The sequence below is a fragment of the Pinus tabuliformis genome, chromosome 9 (genome assembly GCF_031772625.1).
Source record: "Pinus tabuliformis cultivar Carrire ecotype Pingquan chromosome 9, CPIR1, whole genome shotgun sequence".
In the NCBI taxonomy this organism is placed as follows: Eukaryota; Viridiplantae; Streptophyta; class Pinopsida; order Pinales; family Pinaceae; genus Pinus; species Pinus tabuliformis.
The window spans coordinates 351,926,550-351,939,712 of record NC_142307.1 but is presented as its reverse complement, the minus strand read 5'-3'; the positions used below and the strand labels follow the sequence as shown (position 1 = coordinate 351,939,712).

General features: G+C 35.1%; 1 protein-coding gene across 5 annotated transcripts; it reads left to right on the top strand.

Annotated features, from left to right (window-relative positions):
- Positions 1-2,638: 2,638 nt before the first annotated feature.
- Positions 2,639-11,109, top strand: LOC149148660 (formate dehydrogenase, chloroplastic/mitochondrial-like). Of its 5 annotated transcripts, none has more exons than XM_089440178.1 (4): positions 2,639-2,801; positions 8,851-9,060; positions 9,224-9,375; positions 10,652-10,793. In XM_089440178.1, the coding sequence occupies exons 1-4, from the start codon at positions 2,673-2,675 to the stop codon at positions 10,659-10,661; spliced, it is 501 nt and encodes a 166-aa protein (XP_089296304.1). In that variant the 5' UTR covers positions 2,639-2,672; the 3' UTR covers positions 10,662-10,793. The 5 variants fall into 5 exon arrangements, 4 of the variants coding, with proteins under 4 accessions (XP_089296304.1, XP_089296305.1, XP_089296303.1 ...); XM_089440179.1 differs by having other exon boundaries at positions 9,224-9,332; positions 10,652-10,781; XM_089440177.1 differs by lacking the exon at positions 9,224-9,375 and having other exon boundaries at positions 8,856-9,060; positions 10,652-11,109.
- The last annotated feature ends 2,054 nt before the right edge of the window (positions 11,110-13,163 follow it).

Here is a 13,163-nt window from a genome sequence, read left to right as displayed (position 1 = left end):
CCAAGGTCATTACTTAACTTAATGACTTTGCAATATACAATGTATCATATTTTTTTTAAGTTCAATTGGTGAGATATGTCTGGGGGATTGAACTTTCGATCACTTGGATACACAAGGGCTTGCCAACATGCTTTTTTCCAATTGTGCTACTACCCTCAAAAAATATACAATGTATCATATTAACATCCACTTAAACCAAATTGACTTTTGGGACACATGTCTCTTTGATGATGAAGGGAATCCAATTATGTGATGTCAAACACATTCCCTCGCAAACACTCACAAAGACCCTACACTTTTTAGGGTTCGAACCTAGGTTGTCTGTTATGAAACCAACTCACAAAAAGATAGAAAAGATAGATCAACAACTTAGAAATCAGCCTATTCGAGGGGGCAACCTCCTTTACATTACACAAAAGAACAATTATTGGATGATACAAATGACAAAGCCTCATTTCTATATATAGGAGTCTAAGGGGTCACAATATAATCAAATTCAACATAACAATAATAATATAAGGGCACAAAAATAACAATAGTGGGCTTCTATGGGGCACAATAATAACAATATGGGGACAATAAGGGCACAACAATAACAGTAAGGGCCACAATGACACTAGTAATGGGGGAATCACTAGTGTTATAGGGACCTAACATTGTCTATATGGAAACACTGTATAATTTTGAATTTATTTATTGTAGATTTGTACATAGATGGATATTCCTTTCTTTGCATTTATCTTTTAGACTTCTTGCTTTCACCAATTGATTTAGAGCTTATGGAGTCTCAAGTAGCACCAATCCCCTTGCTTCTATTGGATTGAATAACATGATTTCTCTTTTGAAATCCATAATATCTCATTCACATGCTTCCTATTTCTCCCATAAGACTTTAGCACAGACTCCATGATCATGTTTGTGTCCCTCTTAATAACGCACTCCTTGGAAGGGGCCATAAAATCTTTTATTAGGACTAAACTTGGATGTCTCTTCTTTCTTGCCCTTTGATTCTTCATTCAATCATACCACCCATCAACTTGTTATTTTTCCATTTTTCTTATAATGACCTTTGTTGTTGGGAAGGTGCCTTTCAAGTATTTTGTCTTTGCATATAGATACACATAAAGTATCATTATTTTAATCTAATGGATGTGGTTGTTAAAATCACCAATATTTGATTAAATATGCATTGTTATACCTTTGCTCAAGTCAACTTCAATTCAAATTCTAACACATGTGTGTATACCCTTCCTTGCTTAGTTTGTATATTGTTGTAAGTCCCCAATATATTTATGTTGGCTTTTGAAAGATCATCTCATCCCAAAATAAGTAGGGGGGATTCAATATTCAAATCCGGCAGAGTGGGGTTGAAGAAATGGATATTGAAGATGGATTCAATTATAGAAACTATCTTTTGAAAAAAGGTTAGTTTTGCCCCAAAAAGAAAGTCCCTCCTTTGAGACCTTGCCACAACTTCCATAGTTGTGAAATTTTACAATAATAGAACCTCTAGAGTAGAGGTTTACCATATACTTAGAACTTAGGTTGGAATTGATTTGATTCTTGAACTCTTTAGATGATGACTAGAGATCATTAAATACATAGTTTGAAGCGTTTGCTTGTAGTTATTAATGAACTTGTTAACCATCCATAGATGAATACTTCCCTTGCACATGTGCTTGATTTTGTCAATAATGAAAGAATCCTACTATGTTTTTGGTATATTCGACAAGACTACATCTTTAAAATAAAGAAGATTCAATTCTTAATGCTTTGCAATCCTGTAAGAGGGAGGGACAATCGAAGTCATGCAGGAGGAGGTATTCCCTTTGTTTAGCGAAACTCTACAGAGATAAAGCACTAAATGCAAGATTAACCCCTTGTTTATGTGATAATTAGGGAATATATATCTATTCTCTCAAAGATTAGTCTTATATATTCAAAAAGAATTTCTCATTTATTCTAAATAACACTTAACACTGTTTATAGAATAATTTCTCACCATTACAATCACAATAATCATTTTTCAAGGCAAAAACTACATCAAAACTTTTTGAATATGCAAGTAGATAATCTCCACAAATGAAGATGAAAACATATTTTGAGCATGTTTAAAGTGGATTAAAATATAATAATAAAAGACACAACAAAAATCTTGATACAATAATAGCTCAAATAATTATCTTTAACAAAAATCTATTAAAAATTACTATAAAATTATAAAATGAAATTAACATTAATAAATAATCAATTAATTTATATAAAATCCCAATTTAATAATGAATAATTACTTAATTCTTTAAGTTCCACTTCAAAGAAAGCATTGACACATCAGCTAGAGAAGGGTGCATTATTGTTTTGGAGTAAGAGAAGGGTGCAATATTGTTTCGGAGTTCTATGTCCGTCGCATCAATATTTTATTTGATGTGCCCAATTATTTTTCCAAAGTAAAACTATTATTCAACTTAAATAATAGAATGTATAATATTTCAAATTCTATAAAATGTATAATATTTTAAATTCTTTGAAAATCCGTTTTACTGAAACACAAATATACGGCCGTCGATGACATGATCGGACGGTAGATATTCTATCCCGCCTTTAAATTCAAATCCTCTTGGTAGTTTGGCGCCATTGCGCGTATCCCTCTCAACGAGCTCAGTAGCTCGCATATGAACAATCATGGTTTGCAATCGCATAAACATTGCCCCAGAATCGATCCACGAGCCACCAGATCTCTCTCTGCACGACTTCCAACAGTTCATCTGCGTTTCTTCGTGGTCAAAACGATTTCAGAAAAGGTATTTTTCTGCAAGAGAGTGCTAAAATTGCAAAGCGCCATTATTTTCTTGTCACCGTCATGAATCCTCTACGCCTTGTCCTAATGAAATTATTTAGAGTTCTTGATTGGAAAAATTTGCCATATTTCAACTTTCTGGAAATATTTCAACTTTTTGCCTTGCAGTTCATTCCCCAATGTCACTTCAGGAGCACGCAGGTAGTGATAAAACTTGGGTCTGGCATGCAACTGATTTCTTAGATGGGGAACTGAAGGAAGAACTCTTCTGCATTCGTCTTGGCTCTGTAGACAGTGAGCACTGTTCTTAGACTCTTCTAATCCTTGTTATGATCTTTTCTTTCTGTCTTGTATTTTTCTTTGATAAAATCAATGTTTGAGTACCTATATTCTTGGATCATTTCATTGAAGGGTTGATTTTGCATATGTTCTTAGGATGCTTTTGTGCAGATTATAGTGGGTTGGTAAGGGATCCCCCTCCCCAAACACCCTATCATCATAGTTAAGACTTGAGTTTAGGGTGGCTTTAATTATCTCTGGTAATAGCAAATGATACGGAGGATTGTGCATAACCCACCCCCTTTTTGATTCCAATAAGCAGAGGTGGTCACTATGGTAATCCGATTTCAATTTGTAGTTAGAAAATGGGGTCACAACTTTCCATATTTTTTGTTTTGTTTTGTCTTTTTACATCAAACAATAGTATATTTATTAGAACCATAGTCAACTAAACAAACAGGAAACAATTTATTTGACAGGTGGAAGAAGTGATAGGCTTAGAGCAATTGAATTGTAGGCCATGCTTCTTGACAAATTGATGAACAAATGTCTCCTTACTTGAGATTTAGGTTGGCACCATGGCACCATCCTGTCCATCATTATACACTAATCTTGTCATTATCTTCTTCACTGTGAATGACTGGCCTGTTCCCTGCAAATAGATCTGGGCATAGAGGAGCCAATCCAAGAACAGTAATCTCTAGCACAAGACAATATTAATGATCTAAATACCTAATCCTGAAGCTTGAATTTGATTTTTCTCTACTGGTTCTGAATCTCTGATTGAGAATCTCCCACTCGTCATTATCAAACCTTCTCCTTCATCATTGGCATCAGCTGCACTGCTGAGGTACTTTGGTTGGTTGTCATTGGACTTGAGAGCTTGAAGTTTCAAATGATTATAGTAACAGACAGCCAGAAAATCCAGTCCACACCCACTCAAGTTTATGACTGTAACCTTTTCATTTATTACAGACAAAGATTATGTTATGAGTAGCCAGTCCTTGACAAGACCAGCAACATTCATAGTCAAGGCTGAAGTCTTTCCTATCAGAAGAAACACTGCAAGATTAAGAGCCAAGGCACAAGCAGAAATGTCATGTAATCCAAATCAAAGGAAGAGACCCTGATTATCGGAAATGGGTATTCTACTAAGGCCCAGGGGGTGCTGAGAAAAACAAGGCAACAAGGAGCAACAAAGATGTGATGGGATTCAACTTAATCCCTTTTGATGTTCGTGGAATTTGTATGAGAACCAATTGGGTAGTCTCACATGCAACTGCACTTAACTGGAGAATCACCTCCCATGCATTCATCTTGGCCTCCCCATAAGCTGAAATAGTAACTCCAATGGATATGGCCAACATATTGGCCTCGGGCTCACCTTTATAAGCTTCTTTCTTCAGGGAAACCACAATCAAATACACAGCAATGGGAATTAGAGCTTTCAGCATTTGAAATAATGATATTGAGAGGAAAACATAGGCAGAATTTGAAAACCAGAGACCCAAAGAATACACTTATCAATACTATGGGTTCAACGAGCTTGAAGACTCTTACAATAGCAACAGCCAGTGTTGAGTAGAAGCCCATGTGAATCATGGTGGGACTGATCACACTAAAGTTGTCAAGCAATGGCAACTCCAATGGATATGGCTAACATATTGGCCATGGCCTCACCTTTATAAGATTCTTTCTTCAGGGGAACTGCAATCGAATGCATATCAAATGGGCACAAGAGCTTTCAACATTTGAAATATCGATACTTTGAGAGACATGCACCAAGGGCTGCATCATTTAGGATTTGTACTCAGTTTAGGTGTCATATTCAAGGGGAAGTTGTTATGCTTTCCACCACTTCATAGATTGTTAGAGTGATGAAACAAAAGAGGCTCCCTCTTGAGGCTAGATTATGTCATTCATATCAGCTGTGTTGTTGATGTCCTAGCTCAACCAGGTCTTGCCAAAACTCTGTTAAGGTTCAAAATTTATTATAAACTGAAATGTCTTCACAAGAATTGACCTCATAAAATGCCATAATCACAAGATATGCCATACATGGATGTGATTATGGCTCGCAAGACCCTTAGACTTTGAGCAATGAGGCTCGCAACATCACTTATGATTATGCACTCTACAATTCTGTGACCAGCTGAATGTCAAGCAATTGAACCGCGATTTAAATCCTATTTTGTCAGCAATAAGTACTATACTTTGTCTTTATTTAGTGTAGAGAACCAAGCACTTATTCTGCTCATCTATAGAAGGGACAATGGTTGTTTGCCTATGAGGTATAAGGAAATCCTATCAGATGTTTTGTATTTTCGTATGGAATTGAATCATACTCCTGCACACTGTAACATTCATATATATCAACCTGTAGAGGCTTTAATAACACCTGGTATTCTGGTTAGTGATTTTATTGGACCTCATGTGCATATCCTACATGCACAGGATGGACTATTCATATGTTACAAGGTATTATTCTTATTATTTAAGGTGCACATCTTCGGGTGCTCAAGAACGATTACTAGAACAGTCAGTTAATTCTGCAATTTAAAGGATGAAAAAGGAGGTTATAGGAGTCTAGTTTTGGTTCTCATCCACAATGTCACACTAGTCTGCCTGGGCATGGTTCTCATGGTTTAATAGTGACTTGAGGAGTCATAATACCACAGATCACTAAACACGAACAGCTAAGGTAGCCCAAGGACAATAGCCATCTTTACACATTAGCCACCTTCCACCTATTAGACTAGCCCTACATTCAGCAGAGCAGAGATAATATTTTCAAGAGTTTCCTTGCTTGGACATTAGATGATAGGAGAGCCGAGCATCATCATTCCTATGCCTCCCGTAGGATCACACAACTGGATCCTTTCTTAAGCTTTTGGCAATTCCAACAGTGATCCAATAGCCTGGTTCCCACCACCATTGACATCATCCCATCCCTCTCTCCAGACTTTTAGTGCAGACACTCTGTTGTATCCCTACATTTATGCTACTATTAGATAGTTTGATGGTTTTTTTTTCCCGTTTTGATGCCTTGAGACGTGAAGATTCAAGAAATTTGATCGTTTTGATGCCTTGAGACATGAAGGAATTTGATCTTGTTGAAGGCTGAAGCTCCGCATTTTTTAATAATTCTTTTGTGCCAATGGGCTGTGTATCACTGTTTGGAAGAGACGTGCACAATATCTCTTAGAATAATCATTGAATCACCCACCATTGTTGCCTAGCAGGCCCCTTGAGCTTCAAGAAGCTGGAGGCCTTTGAAGAGGGCTTGAGCCTTCACTTGTTTGTTCACGAAAATACCAACCTGCCATAATATCGACTCTCTTGATTTCATCTGAAGTCAATGAAGGCTCCCTGCCCCTGCCATTCCAGGTTTCTTTTAAAGGTGCCATCAAGGAAAAGGGTTGTTATACCTTGATCCAGCATCCAGGGTTTCACGTCTTAGAGAGACACATCTTTAGAAATAGGTGGATGGTCCATACTATCTTCCCAAGCTTAATGCACTTGCCATTGCGTGGGATACATGATAGGTGTTTCCAAAGGAAACGGGCCAAGGACTCGCAGAATGGCGAGACAGGGGATCCTTTTATCACCGACTTTGTTTGAAATAGTTATGGTGAAGTCCATCTTTCCACCAGGCCACTTTGTCAGACAAATATTTCAACAACAGTTTGGCTTCCCTGGCTTGGTTAGATATCATTGGATCTCTTATTGCCAAGCCCCACTACTCTCAAATGGGGCTCGAACCATAATCCAATTGATTAAATTGAATATTTTGTTGTCCGCTGTCTCCTTTCTACAGGAACCACCTTATCTCTCTCCCAAGGATATAGGTAACCTACCGGTGCCAAGAGGGCTGAAATCAGGAAAAGTGACAATACATCTTACCTGGATTATCATATTGATATTTACTGTGACTAGATTGATTCATTATCCTTTTGGCTGTACTTACCCATGGGTTTTATTTTGCTCTTATTACATTCCTGAAAGATTTGCGGAAGATCTCAAAGCGCTCTTCTTTGTTTAATCCGTCTGTAATGATTGTTTTCCAAAATATGCTTGCAAAAATATGCTTGAGCTATTTTGACATATTTAATGTTAATTTTAAGATATAGGAATGGTATTGGGTTTTTCCCTCATGGTACAGAAATGGAAAGAAGATGAAGTGGACAACAATAATTAGAATTATTCTTAGAAATTAGTTAATGGTTGGTATTGAAATAAAAATAGTTATTGTTTTAAAAAATGTGATTTTATAATAAATTAATAACAATGAAATAATAACTCTCTTGTTTATATTCAGCCTGTAGGCTATTCAATTCCATATCATTCCATTATTATTTACAACTCATTTAATTGTCAATCTCATGCTATGATATTGGCTTTATCCCCAATCCAACATGTACTGCAGATTTACCTTGATCTTCACTTATGTTATTGTATGTTTTTGCAATTTCTTGGAAAGCTTTAATGCATTTGGTCTTTTATCGACTCCTTTGTAATGGTGAGATTGTACTGTGTAATAACTGTTCTCCTGTAGCTTTCGTATTTTGGATATGGGGCATTATATCTCGAGGAACACAGATAGACTAACACTCTCTTTATTTTCCTGTAAATAAAATAGAGAGTTTCAGGTGCTTGAATCAGGGGTGGAACACTATAATGCTAAAGAGGTTCAAATTTGAAAATTGTTGAATGCCTTTCCTCCATAACAACCGAACAACTCTAGCATAACAAGTGAAACAACTCTTTAACAAAATGGAGAGGGGAGGTGCAAGTAAAACAACTCTTTCAAAAAATGGAAGCTCTCTCAAATCGGGCAATGATGACTCCAAGGACTGCCTTTTGAGTTCTTTAATTTCCTTCGAACTCTCCTCTCCTTTTAGCAGACATTTCAAGGGCAAAGATAATTGCATTTCTAGCCTTCCCATTTTTTGTTCCTTTCTTGTGGTGGTTTTCCCAACAATTTCCACCCTAAGTAGCGTTGTTGTGGACGAAGTTTACTATTTTCTTATAAATGACATTTTGCTCCTTCCTTCGAACATTTCGAACAGCTTTAGGTACCATTGTTTCCTTTAGAAATGACGGTTCCATGTTTAATTCGTTGTTTCGTTATGATGTCCTCTCTTTAACCGTGGTGACCTACGTTTAGGTTGAGATCAGCTCCAATGGTTGATGGAAGAATGATTTGTCTAATTGTAGGATGTTGTCAATAGGTTTGTGCAAGGCTCTGTCTCACTAAGTGCCTTACGGAATAATTTTTACCCTTCACAAGTGGCTCCCACTCTCAACCCCTCTCCATTAAATTTGAACATGACATTTCATGAGTTAAATCCAACACAAACTACTTGATCCACACTAGATAGGTTTATTCTATTGTTAAATTTGAAAATGACATTTTATGGGCTAAATCCGACACAAACTGCTTGATCCACACTTGATAGGTTTATTCTATTGATATATATATATATATATATTTTTGTTTTGGTTACACTTAAACTACACAATTGTCATTGTTATATTTTTTTAACTTTATTTTTTCTCACTTTAGGAGTTACTTTTAAAACAACGCATTTTATTTATTCTATTGTTGTATATATATTTTTGTTTTGGTTACACTTTAACTACACAATTGTCGTTGTTATATTTTTTAACTTTATTTTTCTCTCTTTAGGAGTTACTTTTAAAAAAACGCATTTTATTTATATTGGATATATTTTTTAATTCCATTGATTTGTTTGTATCATCATTGGTTGAAGATCAGCGAAAGTAATGTGGTGTCCGTGGCAGAAGATGAGCTAATGCGCATTTTCATATTGATGCGAAACTTTGTGCCTGGATATAAGCAAATTGTTGAAGGTGATTGGAAAGTGGCAGCAATTTCTTACAGGTCATATGATCTAGAAGGGAAAACTATTGGTTCTATTGGTGCAGGGCGTATTGGAAAAGAACTACTTAAGCGTTTGAAGGTATTCATTCTTAGGATCTAGTACTACTTCATGATGTTGCAAACTTCTTTTCAAAAATCAGTGCTCCATAATTCTTACGCATGCATGCTGTTTGTTTCAAAATTTCAATCTAATAATAATAAACATTACATGATGTTGAATTGAATTGCATTCCTTTGTACAGCCCTTCAATTGTAAGCTTCTTTACCACGACCGTCTTTCTATTGGACCCGAATTGGAAAAGGAAACTGGAGCAACATTGGAGACAAATCTTGACGAAATGCTACCTAAATGTGATGTACTTGTCATTAATATGCCTCTTTCTGACAAAACTAGGTGCGCCTTATCACAATTTCATAAATAATCTCTCCCATTATTCACTCAAACATCAATAGCACCTATATATTTTGTACAACTTGTGAACAAAAACCTAATTATTGTTTCTCTTGCCCTTTCCTTTTGGTTACAGTAGGGGAATGTTTAACAAGGAAGGTGTTCTCTACCAAGCCTAGCTTTTCTCTCAGAATCTTAACATCCCCTTTGCAAAGGGTTTCATTAGAATGACAACAACCCGCATTTAAAGCATTTCTCCACCCATCCTAATTAGAAATACAATTTTGGGTTCTCTACTAACTTTCTCCACACCCATTTAATCTAACAATGGACATAGAGCATGTATATTTATACTTGTGCGTTGGAAATACCATTTTATACTTTAATGTTTATTATTTTTGTTTTATTATTATTACTTGAATTTCTTCTTAACAAGTGGTTGTGTTTCTTTTGGTTTTAGTGAAAGTATGGGCTCCAATGTTGGCTCTCTTATTATGGAGTATAATTCATCTTTGAGAATTTTTCAATTATTAAAGTAGGTTAGTCAATTGCTTAAAATATTAAATTTATTTCAAAAAGTTTTTGTTACTTTATAGGTTAGACACTGGCTTGAAATATTAAACTTATTTCAAAATGTTTTTGTTACTTTATAGATAAGGCGTAGATTTCTTGGCTCTATGATGAAAATAATGAAGGGAAAATACATGTTAATATGTTACTTGTGCTCTTTGACTGAAAAATACACGGTGAGAGAAAAATGTATATTATGCTAATTGAGGAATGTTTTTCACTTGTCGAACTTATAGTATTGAATTTAACACACTAACACTTTACAACAATGAACTAACAATATTCATGATGAAAATAGCAATATGGAAGATTTATCTGCATAATGAAAAAGGCAATATGGAAGATTCCGATCACGTTCCAAGGCATTTCTTAAAATGTGGATGTGACAAAAGGTTGTTGTGGAAGTTGTTGTTTGTATATGGAAAATTTCTTGATCATTGTGTATAATCCTAATGTTGATAGATATGTCTACTAAATGCTTCCAGTTAATGGGGCATTGATTTGAGCATTCAATATATTTTTATTCTTTATCAAAGTATTCTTTTGTTGTATTTGTATTTTTCAATTTATGCCTTACGGCGTTTCCTTTGCAACATCTGGTGCAAATGCTAGTATATCTTACCTCATTTTATGGTTAACATTGTATAACAAAAACATGCGTTGTGTTATGTAATTAATACTAACATGTAATACTGATTTTTTTTGTCAGAATGCTATAGGTAATGATTGCCAAGACGATGATCCAAATTATGTTCAACATATATCAGGAGATGATGAGGATGAGGATGAGGATGATGGTGGTGAAGGAGGAGATGATGATGATAGTTGCGGTGTTGGTGATGATGTGGATCAGAGTAATGAGGATGGTCAAGATGATCATGAGGATGATCTTGGTGGTGGTAGCTAGGCATGCACATGCATTGTTTTTTATGAAGAAATTATTGTGTAGAATGACATTGTTATGTTTAGATGGGTGTTGTGAATTTACCCTATATCAATGAGACATTTTGATTTTGTAATCATACGATGAGTTTGATTTATGTATGTTGTTAATTTATCGTAGAATAACGATATTCATGAAATATTTTGATTTGTTAATCATATTTGAATTTTACTTGTTTTGATTAAAAATAATACTGATTTTATTAGTATTATGTTGCTATTTTATACATGTTTTGAAAATTGTTAATGACACATTGTTATTTTTTTGGATGGATGTTGTCAATTTCTCTTAAATTTCTTTACAAATGATTTTGAATTGTGATATCTGCTTTAATGATATTTAGAAACTATCATATATTTCACTATGAATCTATAAAGGGGGTCATATATGTAAAGAAAAATATACTCTATATAAGAAGTCAAATGCGGATGTAACCATGGATGCAAAATTGAAAGTAAAATTGGATGTTAAACTAGGAATTAATACAAAATGCAAACAATTGACATACAAAGTGTTTTAAATTAGAAGTGAAAAATTGTGCAATAGTTGACACAAAGAAGGGAACAAAACATGGCATACAAAAGGATATCAAATTGGGCAAAAACAAGGACACATAAATGGGCACCAAATTAGATGCAAAAAAAGACAACAACTAGATGTAAAATAAGATGCAAAGTTGAGCATTAAAAAGAAGCAAAAAACGTTACAAATTAATATTCCAAATGATGATGCAAATAATGGTGTAAATTTGGGATGCAAACTTGGGTGCAAAAAAGGAAAAAAAAAAAGATGTAAGAAAAGACATAAAACAAGATGCAAAATGGGGCTGAAAAAAGGTGAAACCAAGGATGCCATATTGGATGTAAAAAATGATTCCTAATCACATGCAAATTTAGGCTCGAACTCAGACACAAAATTATATGCAAATGTGGACACAAAATGAGGCAAAAAAAGATGCAAATTTGGATGGTGAAAACGATGTAAAACTAGACACCAAAAAAATGCAAAATTGGATGAAAAAGTCGGTGTAAATAATGGTGCAACATTGGACACAAGTAGACACAAAAAAATGGTGCAAAAAGGGGCATGAAATAGCTTTAAATTGGATGCAAAACTTGGTGCAAAAACAAATACAAAAGTAGACGTAAAAAATGGCTCTAAATTGAATGTACCATTAGACACAAAATAAGATGCAAAGGTGGACACAACACATGACTCAACATAAGATGCAAATATAAATGCAAATTTGGATGCTCAAAATGATGTAACATTAGATGCAAGAGATGGTGTTAAAAATGATGCAAAATTGGATGAAACAAATGACGCAAAATATGGTGAAAAATGAGATGGGAAAAATGGAGACAAATCAAACGTAAATGTGGATGTAAAAAATGGTCCAAAAAAAGATGCAAAAATGGGCACAAAAATGGATGCAAAATTTGGTGCTAAATCAAATTCAACACATGGTGCAAAGATAGGCACCAAAGCTGGTGCAAAAATAGAAGCAAAAACTAGTGTAAGACTAGATACAAAACCTGGCGTAAGACTAGATGCAAAAACTGACACAAAATGGATGCATAAAAAGACGTTAAATTGGATTCAAAATACAGTGTAAACTTGATGCAAATGATGGTGCAAAAATGGAAGCAAAGAATGACACAAAATAGGAAGCAAAAGAGAATGAAAAATAGATGCAAAAAATGACACAAAACTAGAAGCAAAACCTGTCATAAAATAAGATGCAAATCTTGGTTCAAAATTTGACGCAAAAAATGATGCATAGTTTGGTGTAAAAAATGATGCAAAATCTAGCGTGAAAAAGGATGCAAAATCAGGTGCAGATAAGGACGCTTTAAAAATTGTACAATAGAGCCAGATTTAGTGCCAGGTTGCTCATCACAATTACAAAAAAAATGCACTAAAATCTGGCGCTAAATCTGGCGCAAATCGCTCGTTTTGTTGTAGTGCTCCTAGACTCATGTTCCCTTGCCAATCAATTGTGGGAGAAGGCTAGCTTTCGATGTCAAAGAAGATGTAGAGTGTCTGATGACATCTCCAAATCCATTCGCCAATGGCAACAGAATCCTTACAAAAGTGAAATTCTCAACCAATTATGAAGAATAATTCCTGGACTCCTCCTCTGGTCCATCTGGAAAGAGAGGAACAAGCGCATATTCAAAGATCAAAGTACCCCGCTAGAGATCATCTGGGGCAACTTCTGTCTCAATCTCAAAGAGACCTTGGCGCTTCGCACTTGGGCTTAGGACGATTTTCCCTC

Coding starts and splice junctions, on each gene's coding strand:
- LOC149148660 (XM_089440176.1), top strand. CDS start 2,673: ATGAACAATCATGGTTTGCAATCGCATAAACATTGCCCCAGAATCGAT. Junction 2,802..8,850: donor TCAAAACGATTTCAGAAAAG/GTATTTTTCTGC, acceptor CATTGGTTGAAG/ATCAGCGAAAGTAATGTGGT. Junction 9,061..10,651: donor AACTACTTAAGCGTTTGAAG/GTATTCATTCTT, acceptor TTTTTTTGTCAG/AATGCTATAGGTAATGATTG.